The sequence below is a fragment of the Balaenoptera acutorostrata genome, unplaced genomic scaffold (assembly GCF_949987535.1).
Source record: "Balaenoptera acutorostrata unplaced genomic scaffold, mBalAcu1.1 scaffold_762, whole genome shotgun sequence".
In the NCBI taxonomy this organism is placed as follows: domain Eukaryota; kingdom Metazoa; phylum Chordata; class Mammalia; order Artiodactyla; family Balaenopteridae; genus Balaenoptera; species Balaenoptera acutorostrata.
This window is the reverse complement of record NW_026645962.1, coordinates 106,125-130,287: the sequence shown is the minus strand read 5'-3', so window position 1 is coordinate 130,287 and position 24,163 is coordinate 106,125. Positions and strand designations below refer to the sequence as shown.

The window sequence follows — 24,163 nt, the reverse complement described above, 5'->3', positions numbered from 1 at the left end:
AAAAAAAGACATCAAAATTGGTGAATTTTTGTATACCCATTTTAATATTGAAGATGGAAGAAAAAAGTAACATTTTCGGCATAATATGCTTTATTATTTCAAGAAAGGTAAAATGCAACTGAAATGCAAAAAAAGATTTGTGCAGTGTGTGGAGAAGGTGCTGTGACTGATGGAACGTGTCAAAAGTAGTTTGTGAATTTCTCCCTGGTGTATGCTCCACAGTCGGGTAGACCAGTTGAAGTTGATAGTGATCAAATCGAGACATTAACTGAGAACAATCAACGTTATACCATGTGGGAGATAGCTGGCATACTCAAAATATCCAAATCAAGCATTGAAAATCAATTGCATCAGCTTGGTTATGTTGATCGCTTTGATGTTTAGTTTCCACGTAAAGCAAAAAAAAACCTTCTTGACCATATTTCTGCATGCGATTCTCTACTTAAACGTAATGAAAATGTTCCATTTTTAAAACAAATTGTGACAGGCGATGAAAAGTGGATACTGTACAATTATGTGGAATGGAAGAGATTGTGGGGCAAGCGAAATGAACCACCACCAACCACACCAAAGGCTGGTCTTCATCCAAAGAAGGTGATATTGCATATATGGTGGGATTGGAAGGGAGCCCTCTATTATGAGCTGCTTCCGGAAAACCAAACAATTAATTCCAACAAGTACTGCTCCCAGTTAGACCAACTTAAAGCAGCACTCGACGAAAAGCATCTGGAATTAGTCAACAGAAAACACATAATCCTCCATCAGGATAATGCAAGACCGCATGTTTCTTTGATGATCAGGCAAAAACTGTTACAGCTTGGCTGAGAAGTTCTGATTCATCTGCCGTATTCACCAGATGTTGCATCTTCAGATTTCCATTTATTTCGGTCTTTACAAAATTCTCTTAATGGAAAAAACTCCAATTCCCTGGAAGACTGTAAAAGGCACCTGGAACAGTTCTGTGCTCAAAAAGATAAAGTTTGGGGAAGATAGAATTACAAAGTTGCCTGGAAAATGGCAGAAAGTAGTGGAACAAAAGGGTGAATACGTTGTTCAATGAAGTTCTTGGTGAAAATGAAGACTGTGTCTTTTATTTTTACTTAAAAACCAAAGGCACTTTTTGGCCAGCCCAATACTTGTGTTCGCTTGGTCATACGCCCAGGGCCTACTACAGTATTTGTTAGATGAATGATCGTATATTACTGTTTGTGCTGCTTTCTTATAGTGTCCACTGTTTTAACAAGTCCAATTTTATTCGACTGTAGTCTTTATGATTTCTTAGAGCAGTCATTCACAGGTTCCTTAGGTAAAAATTCACTTAGATTATGGATTGTCAACAGTATTTCTAAATCGGATGGGGGAAAGTGTAGAAACAGGGAGGACTAGGGGAGAGTATGAATATTAGAATCAAAATATTTCAGAACTGCAGAGAGACTTCTAGAACATCTAGTTCCTACTTCATGGTGAAATAAGAAAAATAAGAATTATACTGCCTCTTTTATGAAGTTTTATTCAATTTAAAGAACAGTCCTGACACTATGCCCTTCACTACCAACTTGGATTTTAAAATGACCTTTCTTTCATGAATATTGTGCTGGTAGGTGTTTTAATAGCCTCACTTGGCAAAATTAGAGTCAGACCACTCAGTCTTGCCACCGACCCCCACCTAACCCCCCCTGCCTTTTTTATCTATTTTTCCACCAAATCCCAAAGTTGGGGAATCACTGATAAATACATAACACTAGCTAATATTAAGTGCTTCGTATGAGTTAAGCCCATTCCATCAATTATTTGATCCCTCCCCACCAAATCTGTTCAAACCCAGGCAATATAACCTACAGACCACACACTTACTGTTCCAACTATTTCTTTGAAGCCAAACTCATTAGACAAGTCATTTAACCTCTGAAATAGTTTCCCATATGTATAATGGAGATACTACCTATCTCCACTGGGTTATTGGAGAGATTAAAAAGCAACAGTATTTTGGGCTTCCCTGGTGGCACAGTGGTTGAGAATCTGCCTGCCAATGCAGGGAACATGGGTTCGAGCCCTGGTCTGGGAAGATCCCACATGCCGCGGAGCAACTGGGCCCGTGAGCCACAACTATTGAGCCTGCGCGTCTGGAGCCTGTGCTCCGCAACAAGAGAGGCCACGATAATAAGAGGCCCGCGCACCGCGATGAAGAGTGGCCCCCACTTGCCGCAACTGGAGAAAGCCCTCGCACAGAAACGAAGACCCAACACAGCCAAAAATCAATAAATTTTAAAAAAAAAATGCCACCTCAAAAAATGCCACTTTGGCATAAATACGGTTTTGAGCTGAAAGCCATTGAAAATCAGCAGATGCAGGAAGAAATCTTCCCTCCCCTTTTCTCCCTAAAAGCAGGGCATGAATTTTCCCTGAGACCGGGGCCCCCTCGCCCGAACCAGGAAGAAGAGAGTGACTCTTGTCACCAAAGGTGGAGAATGGGCACTGAGGTGAGTCTACATAAACAAACCTTATGAAAATAGCGCTTATCTCCCATCAGTTTCCCCATTCATTTCCTACTCACTTTCCTCCAAACCCCCTTTCCTTTCTTAAAAATGGAATATAAGCCCCCAAGTCTAACTACTTCTTTGAGTTTCACTTCCTTCCTGTTGGACTCTTTCACACAGAAAATATTCATTAAAATAATTTATTTTTTTCTTCCATTATTCTGTCGTTTGTCAGTTTACTTTGCAGGCCCCTACGAATAAACCTAAGAGGGTAGAGGAAAGAAATTTCCTCTCAGACATTAGCAATGAAGGGGAAAAAATGTTTTAGTGGTGACATGGGAATGAACTTTGGAGTTGGTCAAATCATCACAATGGTCACATCAGTCATCTATGCTGAGCAACCCTCCCTTGGTATTCTTGTCCTGCCTCTATTTCTCATGATATCTGGTAGCACTGCAGTGCCCAGGAATGTAATGAGCTCTCTCCAAGGTGCGGCCTATATGCAGATATTATTTTATAAACTATTTCCAGAATCTTGTTCAAGGTAAAACCATACAATTCATGTTCTAAGTTCGAAGGCAGCTCAGCTCACAGAGAAGACCTTTGAGAAAGCACAACATGCTTACGGGTCTCTGGCATGGTATCAATGTCAGCCTCTAGACTGTGTCAAAAGCAATTCTGCACTCCCTCGTATTGACCAAACATGGGTAAAATACCTCTTCTGGTGCTTCCTTCTCTCTGATGATGTAGCTACCTGGGAGCCTGTAAGAACTCACTAATACTATGCTTTCTAAGAGCACTTTCTGCTCTCACTCAAAATTGTATAGTTTTTCTTTAATCATGTGGATAGCTTCAAGATTAGTTTTTTGGATTTGGTATTTTTTACAATGGGATAACTTGATAATATATCTGAGAATACCCTTCCCAGTAATTCTAGTCTCCTTGACATCAGTAACATACGGAAGAGAAAAACCTTTGTAAAATGGTGTTAAGGAAAATTATCCAAAAGCCTGAAAAAAACTAAAGGGACTTTTTGCCTGTTCTTTCTTAGTTATGCTAGGGTTTGATTATCAGGCCTGCCTGAGGATTATCTGAATCTCTAGGCATGTACCTTTGCATCTTTGTTTAACTTGTTATTTACTATTGATAAAGGTATGGTGTAATTCTGAAGGGGTTGATGTTAATTGGTACCTTGATTTCTGTCAGAGAGCAATACAAATAATGTCTGTTCAGTAGGGATGCAAATGATTCCTTTCTGATGGAAAATACAATTTCCAAAATTCAGAATGTTAGCTGATTTTCCCTACAGAACATTAGCTATTTTTTATCTAAAATCAGTAATCCTATTTAAGAATTCTTCCAGCTACTATAAAAGCTTCCACCCCATTTAGTTCTTTTGAATCAGCACTACCATCATGCCAGTTCTCTTATTAATGGGTTCATTAAATCTGTGACATATACTCATTTTACATTTGCATGAGAGTCATGAGTTTAATTTATGAAAATGATACTTTGACAAGGAGCAATTGTGAGTAGCACAATGTGCACCAGTCAACAAACCATGGGCACACAAAGTAAGGGCTACCTGCATGGACATACACACCAAAAAACTGGTCACTTTCAAACAGTATCTCTGCTATCTTTTCCCTGCTTTTATTTGGGTTCATAAGAGCTCAGATTTCCCAATATCTAGTAGATATGTTAAGTTTCTCTGTTACAAATATGTAGGCTTATATTTGTTTTAAGTTCATATATTATTTTTAATCAAAATTTTGGACTCTGCCCTTTTCCATAGGATAGTTAGTGCCTAGTGATTTGAGGGTGGGTCTGATAACAGGCTCCTAGCCAAAGCTGAGATTTATTCTGGAAAGTTTAAGCCTGCAGCTCCATACTGTAGGTGTCCTTACACCTACAACACTGAGGTGTCCTCACTCACCACCACCTCCCTGCCCTGCTTGTTCCCGCTGTCTGCCTGGAGAGAACCTGGGGAGAACCTCCACCACTGCCCCACTCTTCCTTCTTTTTGGTCTTCCCCCTTACTTGGGGAGATTGCTTGTACACTTCTGCTTTTCCTTCTCCCTTCCCTTTGCCCCTCTTTTACCAAGTCTAATCATACTCCTTTGATGGGACTATTTCCCTTGCAATCAACTTCATTGCAATTGTTTTGATTAGTGGTTATTGGCACCATTCCCCTATCAAAAAGAACTAATCAAACACCTGACCTGGTGGGTGGGGATCAATTCCACTATGATGAGCAAAGGAGAGCTGAGAGGACACTGATTTCATAAATGGACTCGTGAATGTTTTAGTTATAAAGAGTTTTGTGTCCCTATACCATTTAGTAATTGTAGGCCTGTGAAACTGAATTTTAAATTAACAAAAACTCTGCATTGTTCAATTCAAAGGATAGATTCTACTTACTATTTTGTACCAGAACAAATGTTGAACTGGCACCAAAGATGAATGACACATCCTACCAGCCCTCAACGAGGTCACAGTCCAATGGAGTTGAGAGGCATGTACATATAACATGCAAGATTTCTTTTATAAATATTGCAGAGGTATAAACCAGGTGAAATTAAGGCATAATTAGGGAGAAACACATGATTTAAGAATCTAAAAAGGCTTACCGGGGGCATTACATTTTATTTTATTATTATTTTATTTTAATGAAGTCCTGTTGCATTTTATATTGAGTTCTGTGATCCATTTAATGTATATGAAAAGTGTAAGGTCTTTGTCTAGATTCATTTTTTTTTTTTTTGCATGTAGCTGTCCAGTTGTTCCAGCACCAAAATTACACACGGAGAAACAGACAATCTCAATAGGCCTGTATCTATTAAAGGATTTGAAACTATAATTAATAACCTGCCAAAAAGAAAGCACTAGGGCCAGATTGTTTCACTGGTGAATTTTAACAAATATTTTAGGGAAAATGTATGCTTATTCTCTAAAAATAGAACTAGAATGAATACTTTCTAACTCATTCTATGAAACCAGCATTATCCTAACACCAAAAGCATACAAAGCATTACAAAAAAAAAGGAAAAATTCAGACAAATGAATATAGTTGCAAAAATCCTGAACAAAATATTAGTCAATCAAATCCAACTATGTATGAACAGAATTATACACCATGGGCAAGTGGGAATTCTTCCAGGTATACAAGGCTGGTTCAACATAAGAAAACCAACTAGTGTAATTCATCATATAAACAGGTTAAAGAAGAAAAACTATATGGTCCTATTAATAGATACAGAAAAAGCATTTGACAAATCCAGCATTCATTCATGACAAAAACGTTCAGTAAACTAGAAATAGAAGGGAACTATTGCAACTTAAGAATGAGAATTTACAAAACACCTACAGCTAATATAATATTTATTAGTGAGAAACTAGATGCTTTCTCACTAAGATTAAGAACAAGGCAAGGGGGCTTCCCTGGTGGCGCAGTGGTTGAGAATCTGCCTGCTAATGCAGGGGACACGGGCTCGAGCCCTGGTCTGGGAAGATCCCACATGCCGCGGAGCAGCCAGGCCCGTGAGCCACAACTACTGAGCCTGCGCGCCTGGAGCCTGTGCTCCGCAACAAGAGAGGCAACGATAGCGAGGGGCCCGCGCACCGCGATAAAGAGTGGCCCCCGCTTGCCACAACTGGAGAAAGTCCTCGCACAGAAACGAAGAGCCGACACAGCCAAAAATAAATAAATAAATAAATAAAAAGAACAAGGCAAGGATATCGCCTCTTAACACATTTTTTCAACATTGTCCTAGAATTCACAGCTAATATAATTAGACAAAAAAAGGAAATTAAAAGTATATAAATTGGAAAGGAAGAAATAAAACTGTTTTTGTAGATGACATGATCATCTATGTAGGAAATCTCACAGAATCAACAAAAAACTTTGAGAACTAATAAGCAATTATAGCAAGGTTGCAGGATACATTTTTCACGTATACAAATTAATTGCTTCCCTGTACACCAGCAATTTACAACTGGGTTTTGAAATTAAAAAACACAATATCGGGCTTCCCTGGTGGCGCAGTGGTTGAGAATCTGCCTGCTAATGCAGGAGACACGGGTTCGAGCCCTGGTCTGGGAAGATCCCACATGCCACGGAGCAACTGGGCCCGTGAGCCACAGCTGCTGAGCCTGCGCGTCTGGAGCCTGTGCCCCGCGACGGGAGGGGCCGCGATAGTGAAAGGCCCGCGCACCGCGATGAAGAGCGGTCCCCGCACCGCGATGAAGAGTGGCCCCCACTTGCCGCAACTAGAGAAAGCCCTCGCACGAACCGAAGACCCAGCACAGCCAAAAATAAATAAATAAATAAATAAATAAATAAATAAATAAATAAATAAAAATTAAAAAAAAAAAAAAAAAAAAAAAACAATATCATTTACATTAACACCCAAAAATGAAATACTTAGGTATAAGTCGAAGAAAATATGTGTAATATCTATATGAGGAAAAACTACAAACCTGTGATGAAAGAAATCAAATAATTTAAATAAATGGAGAGATACTACATGTTCATGTATAGGATGATCAAAATTGTTAAGACGTCAGTTCTTCCCAACTTGATCTACAGATTTAATTAATCCCAATCAAAATCCCAAGTGATCTGGTGGATATTGACAAACTGATTCTAAAGTTTGTAAAAACCCAGAATGGCTGACACAGTATTGAAGGGAGAGAACAAAGTTGGAGGATTAACATTACCCCAAATCAAGACTTACTATAAAGTTAACAGTAATCAAGACAGTGTGGTATGGGCAAAAGAATAGACAAATAGATCAATGGAACTGAATAGAAAGCCCAGAAATAGACCAAGACATATACAGTCAACTGATTTTGACAAAGGAACAGAGGCAATATGATGAACAAAGATAGTCTTTTCAACAAACAATGTTGGAATAACTAGACATCCACATGCAAAAAAAAAAAAAAAAAAAAAAAAGTGAATTTAGAAACAAACCTTACACCTTTCACGAACATTAAGTGAAAATAGAGCACAGACCTAAGTATAAAACACAAAGCTATAAAACTTCTGGAAGATAACATGGAAGAAAATCTTCCAACTCTACAACACTCTGGAAAAGGCAAAATTATGGAGACACTAAAAAGATTAGGGGTTGCCAGGAATTAGGGACAAGAGAGGAATGATGAACAGGTAGATTACAAGAATTTTTAGGGCAGTGAAACTATTATGTATGAGATTGTAATGGTCAATACATGTCATTATACATTTATCCAAACCTATAGAACGTACAACACAAATAGTGAACTCTAATGTAAAACTTAATTAACAACAATATATCAGTATTGGTTCATCAATTGTGAAAATGTACCACTAATGCAAGATGTTAATAATTGGGGAAAAGGGAATGGGGCGTTGGCAGGAGAATAGAATAAATGGAATCTCTATATCTGCTTAATATTTCTGTAAACCTAACACTGCTCAAAAAAAAGTTTCTACTTAAAGAAATAGTGGCAGAGAGAGTTGTAGATTTGTAGCAAAGTGCTGATTCATGAAGGTTTTAGAGATTTAACAAAAATGCAGTAAGTGATTGCTTAGGGCTAGGAGGCTTGTGGGGATAGTAGGGTGATAGGTATGGGATTTCTTCTTGAGGTGACAAAAATGTTTTAAAATTAACCGTCGTGATCACTGCACATATCTGTGAATATACTAAAAACGACTGAATTTTACACTCTAAATGGATGAGTTATAATCATATGTGAATTATATCTGAATAAATCTAGCTAAAAAATTATATGGCCTAGATCTGTGTTATTAAATTAAATAAACAGCACTTAATAGTTTTTCTATAGCTGAAGTGTATGCTGTAAGGTTCTAACATATGACTTCTTCCCAGGAAGTCAATAATGTTTAAAAGTATAAAATTTCAGAGTTAATATCAATTTTTTACAGATTTCAATGACAAGAGAATCACAGATGCAAGGGCCAAGAGCCATTAAAATAGTTTCCTTCCAGATCACGGACTAATGAATAAGATTTCCAAATGTCAATATTGATGGCATGGAAAAGTATACACTATTAATTTGGAGTGAAGCTGTCAGCATTTATTTTTGAATGAAAACGATTACAAAACCCTCTTCCCCAAACACACACATACAAATGCCGAAGAGTGCATCCTCCTTCGTGAAGCTACCAACTCAGCAGCATTCAATGAAGGGCATACAAAAGATGGAGCGCACTACAAATTTCCATTGTTGCCACCACCTCAATAACAGAGGAGTGGCTTTATCATCGGAAGTAATCGAAAGAAAGAAAGAACAGATGGACGTCTGGTTTATGGGGACTCACACAGTAAGCGTCACCCGAGGTGGAGGGCTTGCCACGAATAGAAATTAGGTGTTAGAAAGAGGGAACATGAGCGCAACAGAGAGGAAGACGGTTTGGAGAAGGGATGCTCAATTATTTTATTCGGTTGTTTTATTTTGTGATATATGTCTGACAAACTGCACAGAATCGCATTCTCTTACTGAGTGAAACTAATTAGTGTAATTATTTTAAATTGAGGCTATCTTATAAAAAAGCTTAAGAACTCGGGGGCTTCCCTGGTGGCACAGTGGTTGACACTCTGCCTGCTAATGCAGGGGACACGGGTTCGAGCCCTGGTCTGGGAAGATCCCACATGCCGCGGAGCAACTAGGCCTGTGAGCCACAATTACTGAGCCTGCGCGTCTGGAGCCTGTGCTCCGCAACAAGAGAGGCCACGATAATGAGAGGCCCGCGCACCGCGATGAAGAGGGGCCCCCGCTCGCAGCAACTAGAGTAAGCCCTCGCACAGAAACGAAGAACCAACACAGCCAAAAATAAATAAATTAATTAATTAATTAAAAAAAAAAAAAAAAAGAAAACCCCAAACATGATAAATATCAATACAAAGAAAACCAAGCCTGGGCACATCATACTCAGATTACTGATGAGTAAAGATAAGGAGAAAATCTTTAAAATATCCAGAAAATAAAAGACACAACACATACAGAGGAACAAAAAAAAAAATGCTGAAGAACTAAAACCAAAAAAAATGATTTCTTTTGATTCTTTTAAAATATCCTATGAAAAGCTAGCTTTTAATAGGGACTTTAGATTGCTGTTATTTGGGGTATTTTGTACACTCTCTTCTATAGTTTCTAAATCACCTCTGTTTCATCAAGTGAAAAATCACATTTCATTGTACTTGTGCTCCATTTGTTCTCCATATAACATCTTCCCACCCTTGTTCTAGTATTATCTAAGATCTTGGGAGATTTCAATCAAAAACATGTGGATGATTTTGGACTCTAAGCTTGGAGCATCCACCAATTATGTTTGAATTCACGAGACTGAAATAGCTATTGGCAATAGTGTAACCAAGAGAGGAGATCCCTTCTTACACCTCACACATGTACATTTCACATGAGTGCCTTTACTGTAGCTTTATGACAAAGATGTTTAACCACCTGGCAATTAAAAAAAAAAAACACTTTGGTGCTCTAAATTCTTGTCATATTCTTCAAACTTATTGTCCTAAAAATATTTGTATAAACAACTGAATTTCAAAGGCATATTTTTAAAAGCTTTCTTATTATATATGCATATAGATCAACTTCTTAAACACTGTAAGCTGTAAGATGGAAGAATTTCTGCATCTAAGTGCATGCTTCTTTTCTTAGACATATTTGCACAATCATTGCAGGCTAAAATTGATGGTGCTCCTGAATGCAAGTTCCCTATAAGGTAAAATTCAGTTTCCTGTACTTCATTCCTATAATCTATAAATATTGAAATGAGGTAACTAGAAGGTAAGTTCATTTAAAAATTTAACTAAATTATTTTTGTAGCACATTGAATATTGTTTATTAGCATATATATTTTAAGGCACTGACTTACATAGGAATGATTCCCAGGGTGAAAACATGTATGTGATGTTTTAGAGAATAAAACAAAATTATTTTTATAACATATGTATATATATATAAATGCATATATTAGCCAATATCCATTTGTAAACCTTTATTCTATTCAAACTTAATACTCCACTTCCAAAAAGATATGTCCATGTAAAGTTGATAAAGTTCACCTCTTAAAATATGTCTATGTTTAAAAGAAATAAAGGTGCACTATACACCAAATTCTGTTCTTTAAATTTGTATTTCATATATAAATTGGACTACACTGCATTATGTAATACTCCATAGGTACTGAATAAGTAATAAAAACTAAAAATAGTATTTATCTAGATGATATGATTGACCAGAAGGTATGTCCTGGATTATTATAAATATTTCAAGAGGAGGAGGATTATCCATAAAACCTTTTACATCTGAAGTCCTGGGTCTTATTAATGTTTTGACAACCTTTAAGTACAGAAACGCCTACAGAATCAACTGGTGAGTAAGTTCTTTCAAATGGTGAGAACAGACTATATATATATATGCTACAAAAACCTGCCTTCTAAGTATGGAACCGTAAATCTCTCCACACTGGAATCCCAGAATGGCCAAGAACAGATAGAAAACTAAGAACCACCTCCCAGGGTCTTGGGGCATGCACAGATAAACTTGAGAATGAGAAGGAATGTCCTGCCCGGGCAACATTCTAACCCCTCTTCTTGGCTGCTTCATCTGGAACCCTGATCAGAGAAAGGGAAATAATGAGGGGGAATAACGCTAGTGGGTCTGGTGACTGATGGTCAGCCATAGCAGCAGGTCCCCACTTGGCAAACGGGGGTGTCAATGGAATGCCCTGCCATCAGCAATGCACTTAGTGAATGACGAGTCTGTGATAACAGAAAGTGCATGTACTATAACTGAATACAACAGGTTACAAAACTTTTGTAATACAGGTACACACATTCATACACACATGCACAATACAACCTCAATTATGTAAAATAAAGCATATGAAAACCATAAAGACAATACACCAAAACGTGGGTTGTCACTGACTGGGAGATTATGGGTAATACTTTTCCTCTTTCTACTTTCCTATTATTTTTTTCCAATTGTCTATAATCGTGTATTGCTTGGATATCTAAAAAACGTATTTTAAATGTCAACATAAATTCAATGAAATTTAGCAAATTTCACGTTTTAGCAAGAGAGAAAAATGAATACTCTTCAAAACAGATAACGATCCTTCCTACAAACGACTTTGACCATTGGCCTGATGATAAAGGTTGATAATTAGTAAATAGGAGGACGCTTTGCAAATGTTGGCGTCAGCAGCCTGCCCCAGACCCCTCTCTCTGGGTCAGATGGTTCTCTTTTCTGTGAAACATTCTGGTCTATCCTAGAGGACTGGGGAACGTGGAGGGAGAGAGGTGTAAGGAGAGGAAAACGGTTAGAAATCGGCTGGGTAACGGATATAGCCTCAAAACTGCTCTGAAAGTGTTTGCAGCCTGTACCTGCACTAAACAGCCCGATCTGTTTCACACACACCAGGGCGTGGCCCACGAGGAAAAAACCCGCGCATCCGTGACATTTTAGACCTTAAGGGTATCGATACTTCCACTTTGCAAGGAGCCGTTGCTCCCACCACATCCCCAAACGCAAGCCTCAAGGAGGGTGTAGGTTTGGCTCCGGCCAAAGTGCTGCGGGCAGTTTTAACTTTACGTTCCTGTAAGGCTGCCCTGTTCATCTCCTGATCTTGGTTTCGGGAGCTCTGAAGATCCGTTTAAGGTTCTTTTCATAGACTGAGCCTCTAGGCCTTTGTGTCTAGAGAAACCCAAGCCTCCCTCACCTGGGGACCTGTGATCTGACCCTCCTACACCATCAGTAAAGATGCAGGTGCTCAAACTGCAAGAATCAGGGTCTGTGTTTAATGTCCCCGGGGCAAGCACGTCGGAGAAGGGGTGGGGACAGGCCAAGTGCGAGTGCTGGCAGACCATTCCTGCAACAGTTCTCTTGGAAACCCCTGTCCGCGTCGTACTTTTTCGGCTGGTGGGTGGAGGCAAAGACTGTGGACGCGTGGGCTCATCACCATCACCCTCCGCGCACTGGCAACTTTTGAGTGACGGCAGTAACTTCCGGGTGAATGGATTTTTCACTCGATTTGGGTTGGGGATGGATGATGGGGACAAACGTCTGGGAGTGTCGACTTAAAAGAGTCTATCGACTTTATGGAGGACTTGTGGACTTCCACAGAACACCCAGTGAAAAAGAGGGGTTCGGGAGGAGGGGTGCAGAGAAACGAGGGTGCGGGAATAGGCTGCCGTAAACCGGACAAATACCCAAAGTGAGTAGGGGGCGCCCGGCTTGGCCAAAGCCGGGCTGATGCCACCGAGGAGGGCCACCTAGAAGAAGGAAGCTCAGCGTGGGCGCCTTGACCCCGCTCGGGTCTCCGCGGCTCGCTCCCGCCCCCTCAGGCCCCCGCGCCTCGCTCCCGCCCCCTCAGGCCCCCGCGCCTCGCTCCCGCCCCCTCAGGCCCCCGCGCCTCGCTCCCGCCCCCTCAGGCCCCCGCGCCTCGCTCCCGCCCCCTCAGGCCCCCGAGGCTCGCTCCCGCCCCCTCCGGCCCCCGCGCCTCGCTCCCGCCCCCTCCGGCCCCCGCGCCTCGCTCCCGCCCCCTCCGGCCCCCGCGCCTCGCTCCCGCCCCCTCCGACCCCCGAGGCTCGCTCCCGCCCCCTCAGACCCCCGAGGCTCGCTCCCGCCCCCTCAGGCCCCCGCGCCTCGCTCCCGCCCCCTCAGACCCCCGAGGCTCGTTCCCGCCCCCTCAGGCCCGCGCGCCTCGCTCCCGCCCCCTCAGGCCCCCGCGCCTCGTTCCCGCCCCCTCAGGCCCCCGCGCCTCGCTCCCGCCCCCTCAGACCCCCGAGGCTCGTTCCCGCCCCTTAAGGCCCGCGCGCCTCGCTCCCGCCCCCTCAGGCCCCCGCGCCTCGTTCCCGCCCCCTCAGGCCCCCGCGCCTCGCTCCCGCCCCCTCAGGACCCCGAGGCTCGCTCCCGCCCCCTCAGGCCCGCGCGCCTCGCTCCCGCCTCCTCAGGCCCCCGCGCCTCGCTCCCGCCCCCTCAGGCCCCCGCGCGACGCCGGCGCGAGCCGGCCCGACCAGACCCCGGGGGGCAGCCTCAGAGGCGGCTGAGGGCTCGGCGGGCGTCCCGGGGTGCAGGGCGCGGCGAGGCGGGTACCTTGGTGCGCTGGTAGAAGTCGTCCACGGACCGCGAGCCCATGAAGGGGAACTGCGTGTGCGTGTCGATGCCGCCAGGCAAGACCAGCTTGCCGGCGGCGTCTAGGACCCGCAGCCCGGCCGGCGCGTCCCCGGGCGGCAGCAGGTCGCGCCCCAGCTCCCGCACCACGCCGTCCTCCACCAGCACGTCGGCTACCTGCGAGGAGTCGTCGTTGACCACGCGCCCACCGCGTATCAGGAGCCGCGACGGCGCCGCCATGGCGAGGGGCGCACACGCTGCGGAGCCGCCCTCCTTCCGGCGGCACGGGGCGGGCGCGCTGGCCCGGCTCCGGGTTTATCAAGGACCCGCTGCGAGGGGGTGGGGGAGGAGCGGCTCCACCCCCGGGGGGCTGGGCCTGCGCGAAAGGCTGGGGCGGGCGCAGAGGTCAGCGGGGTTCTGACCTGAAAGTTCCGCTGACCTGAATCCAGGTGTATGTCCAGACCCTGGATGTACACCGAGATTTTTTCCCTTCCAGTCATTGGAAGGGAAAAATCTTGGAGGCACTTTTAAAGACGAGGGACGTTTGTTTTCCTTTCTAAGAAAAGGCACTTTGGGGAAAGAAATCCACCTCATTTCTTCCCTTTATGAAGAGTGTGTCTGTACCAAAACGCAGAGAGACAGGCAGAGAGAGAGAGGAAGGGAGGGAGACAGACAGACACCACCAGCAGCAATGAAAATACCCACGCCCCGAAGAACCACTTGATCTGGATTTCCTTTTAAATATTCTTAACTATGTGAGGAACAAAGATAAATGACATTCTCGTCGTCAAGGAGCTAAGAGCCAACAGTGACACACATACATATTTCAATGGATAACAATAAAGAAACCAGAAAATTCTACCTTCGAGAGAGGCTAAAGATACGAGTTGAGAGGAAAGGGGGAGTTTATTTCTGCCTTGAAGGAAATTAGCTATGGAAGATTCACAAAGAGGTATCTGAAGCAGGACGCAGAGGACCTGGACATGGAGAGAGGAGGGGTGGGAAGAGGGACGATGCTCTGGGTGAGGGAACAGCTGGATAAAGGCGCCAAGAAGGTGATGGCAAGTTGAGTGTGACCTCCACGTGGTCAAGCTGAGGGGATAGGGTTGGACAGCTGTGGACCACCCCCTTCCTCCTCGTCTACTGCTGCCCCCCAGGTGGGTGCTGCTTGGCCAAGCCTCAGCCCAGTCCTCTCCAGACCATGGGGCAGAGCCCTGCCGGATGGACGGAGGTCTACACCTGAGGCCCCCTACTTGTGGCCCAGCGTGGCAGCCCTGCGGTTCCTTTCCTGCCATGCTGACCTTGTCAAGGTCCTGTGTGGGGAGCCAGTGGCAAGCAGGCCCACTCGGCATGGGGACCCCACATCACTCAGGTGTGGGGCTAGCGATGCCATGAGGCTGAGAGAAGGCGCCTTCTCGATGGGTTCTGAGACCCCCTTGTCTTCCAGACCCCAAGGTGCTGCCAGGGGCCCGGCGTGTCCTGGGCTTCTCCCCTGTCATCGTCGACAGGCACGTCAGCCGCTTCCTGCTGACCTTCCTCACAGATGACCTGGGGGGGGCTCTGACCAATCCCAGCCATGCCCGCCTGGCTGCTTGCTGCCCTGGGGCTGGCTGGCTTTTCTAAGTGTTTACGTTTCACTGTTTATAACTTATGTAACAAGCACTTTACCTTCACTGTACAGAGGTGCTCAACAATATTAAACGTTTGAGTCTTATCCCTTCTCTCAGGAGTGTTTTCTAGATGATACCAACACAAGACATGACAGCATGTCTAGCTGGGGCTGACCCTGTGGGCTCTTGGCTTCCCGAGTCCAACCCAAGACCCAGGTCCTGCTCAGGCCGCCTTCTCAGACCCCTGTGGGCCTGGGCCTCACCCCTCCATGTGGGCTACCTGCCCCAGATGACCCCTGCTGTGTCCCCCAGTGCCCACGTCCAGATATCCCCCGCCACGTGTTCCCTTCCCTCCCTCCCTGGCCGCCTTCCACTGCTTCTCTCCAGAACTCCCTACCTTGAACCCCTCCTGCCATCCCCTGCCTGGGTGTTGTTGGTCCCCACACCTGCCCCTGCCCATCTTCCCTCCTTCCCTAGCCCTCAGCCCCAGGTGGCGAGGAGGGACAGGGCCCACTGGGCTGCTCTGTTACCCGAGCCCTGGGCCATGGAGGGGCGCCAGCCAAATGCCTCACGATATCTAGTACCAGCATGTGTTCATTTGATTCCTCTTAGCAGCCCCAGGAGGTGGGCTGCTGCCCCTGCTTTCCTGATGAAGAATCTAAGACTGAAAGGAGAGATCACTCAGCCAGGAAAGGGGGGCCCAGTGCATGAGAGGCTCCACCACCATCGTCATTCCCTTCCTGTGACATGTCCCAAGGAGATACCCCCTCCCCCATCATCCCCCTTGTCTCTGTCCAGTCACCAGAGCCAACACCCAGCTCCTGGGCCCTCGAGGCCCCGCAGACTACTATCCTGGAAATGGAGCCCCTCCCCCCTGGGAGGCGATGACCTGCGCTTGGCGGGTCTGGGGAGGGTTCAGTTGACACGGATGTGGTCAGAGCCTAGAAATAAGTACAAAGTCTTGTCCCTGATCCCAGGTGGAGAGGAGGTTGAGACAGAAAAAAAAGAGTCCACAAAAACTTCTAGAACTTTTAGAGATGAAAAATGTAATTGTGCCATCTGAAGTCTTGGGCTCTGGCTCCTCACACCTTCCCCCAACAGCCTGGGGTTTGGCCATACCCAGCACCTTGTCCTCCTCAGAGCTGAGCCCCTGTATTTGTCTTGGGGACATGGGCCTGTCCCCTTGACCAGGGTGTTTGTACCTATCTGTCTCACCTGCCGGCCTCAGGCGTAGGATCTTGTCATGGAAATGTCCCTCGTGGACACAAGAGGGTGAGTGTACATGTCCAAGAGGGTGCTCTGCCTTTGGCTCTGGGGGCCCTGTGAGCCAAGTCCCCAGTGCCTACTACCCTCCTGCAGGCTGTGGTTGTCTGGCACCTGTCTTTTATGTGGACCCCTGTCACCACCCTCATTACTGATGAGGAAGCTGAAGCTCAGAGCCCAGGACCACACAGCTGCCAAGAGTGCCCTCCCCACGCGCGTGCACGTGCACACACAGGCATACACACATACACGAAAAGTGTGCACATGTACACGTGCACAATGCTCAGAGACACACGTGCACCGCACTAGCCATGGGCTGCCGGGGCCTGGGCCTGGCCCCTGATGGGTTCCTCTCCCCATTGCCCCCATCCCGTCAGCTCCTCCCTCTCCAGCCTCTTTGGGGAAACAGAAGTATGTTTGTCAACCCAAGAATCATCATGAGCTTGCATTTTCCATAGGGGGTTTCTGGAGGAACCCACAGCCTGACTCCAGGAATGACGCTACCATTGGGCCCCCAGGAAGGGTTCCACTCCCAGGTTTTAGCCTCTCAGGGCATGTGGGAAGGAGACAAGATGGGAGGCAGAGGAATCAGCTTCAGGACATGGTCTCTGGCTGATTCATTCAGCCAGCTTGTGGGCTAGTTCACTCATTTGCATGCCCAGCCATTAAAGTGAGGGCCAGGGCAAGGGAGAGCCAGGCATAAGAGCTCTCCTTTCTACCCTGAAGCCCGGGACAGTGCAGCTTCCCACTCGCTCCTCCACCTCTGCACTGCAGGCTGTGGGTGTGTGTCTCCAAATTCTGAGCCTTAGTTTACCCATCTGTAAAAAGGGACACAACCTTGGGACCCCTCCTTGAGCATGGTTATCCTGAGCTGGATAGCACTGCTCCAAGTACTGTTCTCTGGAAATTGCTTCATGAATTTACCACTTTGCTGGAAGGCACAGCTAATGCATGTTCTCTCTGGGACAGACTCCCATTGGGTGAAAGGAGTGCAGTTGCCAGTGGTCAGCGGGGAGGACACAGGTGCCGCCCTGAGCTGAATGGGCTGAACGGATCCCCCAATGGCTGTGAAGGTTCCTCTTGATCTTGTTCAGAGTCCAGGGTTAGGGATGCTGTGAACGTGCCCACTCCCTTCCAGCCTCAGGGCTGTGAACGTGCACCGCCGCACTCCAGATCTCTTGCAGACAGATCCCCATGTAAACTGGCTCTTATTGCAGCAGAGACTGACTGGAGGCCACCTTCCCGGTTGGCCAGCCAGACCAGGGGACTAGTCCCTGCACCTGCTCTGGACTCTGAGCTCAGAAGGTGGCAGGGGTTCTCGAGGTCAGCAGACTCCTGAGGCCCAGCCCAGCATGTCCTGTCCAGTCTGCAGCCCCTCCACCCATTGTGAGCGAGCGAGATTGTGATTCCGAGGGTAATTGCTTCCTGGGCAGATGCCTGGGGTATTTTTGATGCTTGTCCTGCTCTCTGACAGACACGCTTGGGTAAAAGTGACACATGCCCGGTGAAAGTGACAGACACAACTAGGTAAAGGGCACTACTGGGTGAAGGTGACAGACGCCTGACTGTAGGTGATAGAGACATCTGGGCAAAAGTAAATGAGACCACTGTGGCCCCGCAGGCCTGTGGCAGGGAAGGCCTGGGTACTGTCCACCCCCTGAGACCTGTGAGGCCCTGTGGCAGGGTTCCATCCCCTGAGCGAGGGGCAGTGAGTGCCTGTCCCAGGTCTCAGGACCCGTCTGGTGAGCTGTGATAGTCCAGGACACCTATTCCCTTGGCTCGAGCTGGGCTACTTCTTGAGACTGCTGACTTTCTCCTTCCATCCATGACCTACCAAGGCCTTGCCCTGGAGGTCCAAAGCAGCCCCCGAGCTCAGGCTGTTCTTGGACCCTTCCGTGGATCCCTGCCTCAACGGCCCCTTCCCCGACTGTGCCTGGACTCCATGCCTGCAGCTGAAGTCTGCAACAACAGCCCAGACCAGCAGCCAGGCCCCTCTCCCATCTGCCTGCCCCTGGCTGGTCGCTGCCATGCAATGCCTCCACTCCTGGGCTGGGACTGAGGGAGGTAGAACAATGGGGCATCCATGTCTAGGCACAGTACCTCCCTGCATGAGGCCATGCCCTGCCAACCACCTTGTCAGTCAGTGACCATGACCTGGAATGAATTAAGTTCATCAGGATGTGAAAGACACCGTGGGCCACCGTCTCCCCTGCTGGCCCCCTGACCCTCTGTCCCCTGTCCCCACCTCCATAGCTCAACAACTGGAACTGCCCATGATCCAAGCCTCTGCACCTTTGCACATGCTATTCCCTCGGCTGGAACACTCTTTACTAACCATCCGCCCTCCACCCCCCATCTACTCAACCTGGGTCTTTGGTAAAATGCCATCTCCACCAGGAAAGTCCCCCCAAAACTCTAGTAAGAAAAGAGTAGTTCCTCATCCTGGCTACCACAGTGCTGGGATGACTCCCATCTCCAGTCTGCCTGGGGTGGGGAAGAACTCCCATGTGTAGGGAGAGGAATGAGGGAGGGGGTGAGGAGGATGGGAGGGACGGAAGTGATGCGGGCATTTGGGAGAAGTGTGTCTGTGAAGAAGAAGGCGTGTGTGTGAAGAGTAGTGGTCCTGTGATGGAGGGAGTTAGGACCCTAGATACTCTTGCCAGCAGTGATGTGGTTCAGGCCGGATGAGGTCACAGGATGGTGTTTGTGGAACCAGAAATGCAACTGCAATTTGCACAATGCAGGGTTTCCCTCTGGGGGGAGGGCGCAGGGTCCAGGTGGGGGTGCTGACACTGTTGGAATCCGGGGTTGTTATATCCAGTTCTCGCCAGGTCAGTGCTTTGTGGACTATCTCAGAGAAGATACTGCTCACCCTGTGCCCCCAAAACCTCTGCATAAACCCCAGGCCTGACCAAGCCCTGGGTCAGGTCCCTGCTGTCTGGGCTCTGGGACCCCAGTCTTGTAGACTGGATGGGGGTTTGGGAGCACGGAGCAGGGGCCCTTCCTCATCGCTGGCCATGTGGCAGCTGGGACCTCAATTCTTATTCCACCTAGAGGCAGGACTGGAGCCCCATCTCCCCTCTGAGGACACCAAGGGCTGGGGCAGGGCCTGGGGGGCATTGCTGCCATGGGGCATCTTCCCTGGGCCACACACAGATCCAGCAGCTTAGCTTAGTTTCCCCTGAAATAAATACTTGAGAGAAAAGGAAGAAAACTGTTAAAACATTCAGCTCCTTGATTTTTATAAATAATGTGGTGAGAAAAGAGGAATTAAGTTCAATTAAAGGCAGGTGGGAGAGAAGGCACCTAAGAGGGGAGGGAAATGGGTAGGTGGGTGTGGCAGGTGTGGGAAGGAGGAATGACCCAATCCTGCAGCAAAAGTCCACCTTCTTGGTCCACTGGCCCCCATCCCATCCTGGCCTACCTTCCTCAGAGCCCCCTGACTCACCCTGTCCTCCCCCCACCCAGGTCAAGTGGGCCATGGCCTTGAAGGGTGGACAGTGGGGATGGAGAGTCAGGGAAGGAGAACGTGTAGAGTGAAACGGACCTAGAATACTCCCAGGGTTTGAGCCAGGTGGGAATAAACTGTGGTGTCCTCAGACACATGCAGGGGACATGAGAAATGAGGAGACAAGAACAAGGGTTCCTGGAGGGACAGAGGGGTCCTGTTTGGGCTTCCACTGGCACAGAGCTACTTCCTCATCTGGTGACTCTGCCAGGGGTGACCTGGGGATGACTCATCTATCCCTACCCCTATCTATCATCTATCTATCTATCTATCATCTATCTATCTATCTATCATCTATCATCTATCTATCTATCTATCATCTATCCATCTGTCCATCAATCTATCATCTTTTCGTCATCCATCCGTCAGCCATCATCTCTCTATCTTTTACAGTAAGAAGGTTAAGCACACAGTCCCCCCAGAGCTTGCTCAACAAGCTCTGCATGACTGCCCCCTCCGCTGCACTGACCACCCCACACTCCTTCAAAGCCAGCCCCAGCTCACGTGGCCTCAGGGCTCGTGCACCACAGCCTGTCTTTTCCTGGGGCTCCCTCCCGGTCCTGGGTCCTAGAGCATCGGTCTTGAGAGCTCCCCAGCTCTCGACTTCCCTGTGTGTCCCTCTGTGGAGTCCTCCAACTTGGCACATATGTTTCCTTGTTTCTTACTCCTTAAGGGTCTCTGCCATCCCCAGGGAGGGCAGAGAAGTGTCCCCGGGTGGGGCAGCTGCATGGTAGGGCAGAGGGGGTAGTTAACAAGCAGTGGATGTGCTAGGGTCTAGGAGGACTCCCTGAGGGTTGTCACACCCCCTGGGTCTGGCTTGGCCCTGACTCGCTCTCTGGGCCTCGGTTTTCTGTCCATCCCTTGGCCACTGTGACACATGCACAAGGCTCGGAACTCGAGGAGGAGTGAATCTATTGCAGATATTTACTAAGTACCTACTGTATGTCAGACACAGTGCTGGGGACATAGGCTGTGGGTGGTTGCAACCGGTGGGAGAGCCAGGTCAGGCCAAATAGAAGTGCAAGTATGAGTAGGGGTCCACCTCCTCCCCCAGCTCAGGCAGAGCTCCCTCAGCCTTCAGGGAGTTGGTGGGCAGGACCCTCCTTCTCAGGGAGCAGCCCTGGTCTTGGGCCAGACGGTGCAAGGGTAGTCAGGGCTCAGATATGGGCCCCAGGGGGACACTGTGGGCAGTGACGCTAGCCAATGGCACCAAAGGCAGAGTAAACCCAAATGGCCCACCATGACAGTGACCAGCAGTGGTGGTCAGGAGGGCCAGTGGGGAAGACCTCAGGGCACAGCCCTGACCCTAGAGGGCAGCAGCACATGCCATGGACCTGAGACAGGAATACATCTGGAGTGAGGGTCAGGGGGCCGGAACTGTAGAGACATGAGCCTGGGTGCTGGTGGGTGGGCAGGTGGGGGGCTGTCATGTGTACCTGTTGTGGGAGCAGCTGGGGCAGGGGCTGTAGGGGGCTGGGATGCACAGACCCACCCTCTGTCATGCCCTGTCCCCAATGCCCCTAGCACCCGTGGAGGCCAGCCTGGCTTGGTGACCAGGGACCCAGTCTAGCCATCTGGGGCTTAACCTCTGGCCACATCTGGGCCAGCTTCCTGTCCTGGCCAAAGGAGGAACTAGGCCATCTGTTGGCCACGTCCATGGTCCACACAGGCTGGCATCCGTCTGGTATGGCTGCCAGCCAGCCCACACCACAGGCCACAGACTGCTTCAGGCTACACCAGGCATGTAGGGCTGGGCAGCATCCACTTGTGCTGGGCCCTGGGCAGGGCTGGACCTGGGGGCATGGGCCCGGACACCATTCTGGACCCACCATGAGGGCCAGGTGGTAGGGGAGGTTCACAGCCGGGAGCCTGACCTCTGCTGCTTCCTGGCAATAACAAGACAGCCAAGGTAAGATGTGCTCATAGTGAGCGGCAGGAGGGGTGGTCCTCTGTACCACTTGCTCCCAGGGCCCAGCCACCTGCACAGCTCTGCATCTGACCCCTCTGGCTGGGGTGGCCCCAGGTTCATTGGATCCTCTGGGAACATGTGTCCACCCACTGCCTACCTGCTGGTCTTGCTTCTTCATGGACCTCATCCCATGTGTGGATCACCTTTAAAAACCTTCTTTATGGGACATTCAGACACTCAGAAGAGCAGAGAGTGGTTATGACATTTTCCTGTGTCCTCAGCTTGGGTGAGTGGAAAGATGGAGACATGGGGGTCCCTCTGGGGGCCACGATGGGAGCTACATTTTGGACCACGTGCCTAGTGAGAAGGGCCGGGGCCTCCGTGCAGCTCTGTGAGGGCCTGGAAAACACTCAGTGGGGTAAGTGACGCATCCCAGGGTGCGTGCAGGCAGAATCAGCTGACCGTGGGGCAGGGGTACCCCAGGGCCCTCCCACTGCTGGGGCCCCCTGCCCAGGCACGCACCAAGGAAGATGAGCAGCACGCCCACACCAATCTGCAGCATGAGGGAGATGGAGATGAGGACCACCAGGGGGATGAAGAAGGCGAAGCCAGGGCCCTGCTCGATGACAGCCTTCAGCTGGGAGGCATTGGCCAACAGCAGTGCGATGTCCAGCATGCTCTCTGCCGCACTCTTCTTATTGGCATAATGGTTCATGTTGATGGGCCGGTTCCTGCCCCAGAGGGGTGCCTGCAGGGAGGGGGGTGGTCAGCCCGGACTCTGTGGCAGGGGGCTGCAGGCCTGGGCCCACCCTGGTGTCCGCCCCTTTGAGCCTGGTCTCCTTCCCAGGGATGTGGGGGTTGATCGGATCAGCAGGTGAGGGCCCAGATGAGGGCTCGAAAGGGAAGTGCTTATTAATAGAACAAGAGGCCCAGAGAAGGCTGTGCAGCCCCTGCAAGACCCACCCTACGAATCAAGTCCTGGAAGAGAAAGGAAACAAAACACAACCTTAGCACACACTCTGGTTTTAGATGGGAAAATGCCGCCAATTGTCTGCCTGCCATGGGCGGGGCCGTCTGGGAGCCTTCCCTGCGTGCCCCTGCCTGCCCTCCTTTCCAGGAGGTGATTGGTGCCAGGGCGGGAAATGACGTGACGGCAGCTGGATCCCAGATTCCTGCATACTCGCCCAGACCTGCAACAAGTCTTCCTGGGATGGCCGATCCACCCAGGCCATCTCCCAGCTGTGCAGTCACACAGCAGGTGCTCAATAGATGCCGCTGCATTCTACAATGCAACTGAGCTTAGCTTCTTCCTTAATTTTTATTAAAAAAAATTTTAAAACCACTTTACTGAGGTGTGATTGACACATAAAAAGCTGTACATAATAAATGTGAACAACTTGAAGAGTTTGGAGCTAAATGTGTACCGTGACACCATCACCACATCCAGGCCACCACACATCCAGAGTCTTCTCCTGACCCTTTATTATTAGTATTTGTGATAATACTAATATCAGCCTTAGAGTGCTGTACTGGTCACGACATGCTGCACAGTCCATCTCCAGGGCTCATTCTGCCTTCACGTTCACGTTGATAAAACAGGAACACAAGTTCTGATACCTCTTCCCTCACTTCTGCCTGAGAACATCCCCAGTCCTCAAGGCCAGGGCCCCTGTCACTCCCAAGTGCCCTCCATGCCCCAAGGCCCCACCCAGAGCTGACTCCCCCTGTTGGATAGGCTCTTCTCTCCTGGGGCAGGAGTGGGGAGGGTAGTTAGGCAGGAGAAGGCCTGCCTCCGAGGCTGGAGTCCAGGCCACGAAGACCCCTCCCAGGACTGGAGTTTACCTCTTGGGGCGGCTGTTTCACTTGAAGCCAGCTCTAAGCTGCCAGGCCTCCTCTTTGTATCCAGCCCATCTGCCCTCCTCAAGCTGCCCCTGGCCAGGCCCCTCCCCAACCTCCCAGGACAAACCTGTACCCCTCAGCCCTGGCCACGTGTCCACAGGAATCCCTGAGCCACTAGGCCTCCTGGGGCCATTCAGATCTTGTTTCTAGAGTCATGAAAGATGCAGGGATGGGAGGTGGGGGTTCTGGGGAGGGCAAGCCTCTACTTTCTGCAGCTGGAGATATTTCACCATGGAAATTACAGAACTACAGAAGGGCGGGGTCTTCATTTTTACATTATGTCTTTTAAATTTAATCTAGAATAACATGCCCAGGAGGGAGGATGGGAAAGTAGGTGGCTCTGCTATGTCCTGCT

General features: G+C 48.4%; 1 protein-coding gene across 2 annotated transcripts; it reads right to left on the bottom strand.

The window, feature by feature from the left end:
* Positions 1-31: 31 nt before the first annotated feature.
* Positions 32-22,652, bottom strand: LOC103001120 (ninjurin-1). 2 transcript variants are annotated; one of them, XM_057539422.1, is made up of 3 exons: positions 22,432-22,652; positions 13,602-13,796; positions 32-959 (listed from the first exon to the last, which is right to left on the bottom strand). In XM_057539422.1, the coding sequence occupies exons 1-3, from the start codon at positions 22,622-22,624 to the stop codon at positions 892-894; spliced, it is 456 nt and encodes a 151-aa protein (XP_057395405.1). In that variant the 5' UTR covers positions 22,625-22,652; the 3' UTR covers positions 32-891. The 2 variants fall into 2 exon arrangements, with proteins under 2 accessions (XP_057395405.1, XP_057395406.1); XM_057539423.1 differs by lacking the exons at positions 32-959; positions 13,602-13,796 and adding an exon at positions 22,109-22,308.
* Between the last annotated feature and the right edge of the window lie 1,511 nt (positions 22,653-24,163).

Bases quoted from the DNA above. Each gene is read 5' to 3' on its own strand.
- LOC103001120 (XM_057539422.1), bottom strand. From the start codon at position 22,624: ATGAACCATTATGCCAATAAGAAGAGTGCGGCAGAGAGCATGCTGGAC. The intron at 13,797-22,431 runs GTGCGTGCCTGG...GACTCCTCGCAG, and splicing joins CGTGCTGCTCATCTTCCTTG to GTAGCCGACGTGCTGGTGGA. The intron at 960-13,601 runs GTACCCGCCTCG...TTTTGAGCACAG, and splicing joins ACTTCTACCAGCGCACCAAG to AACTGTTCCAGGTGCCTTTT.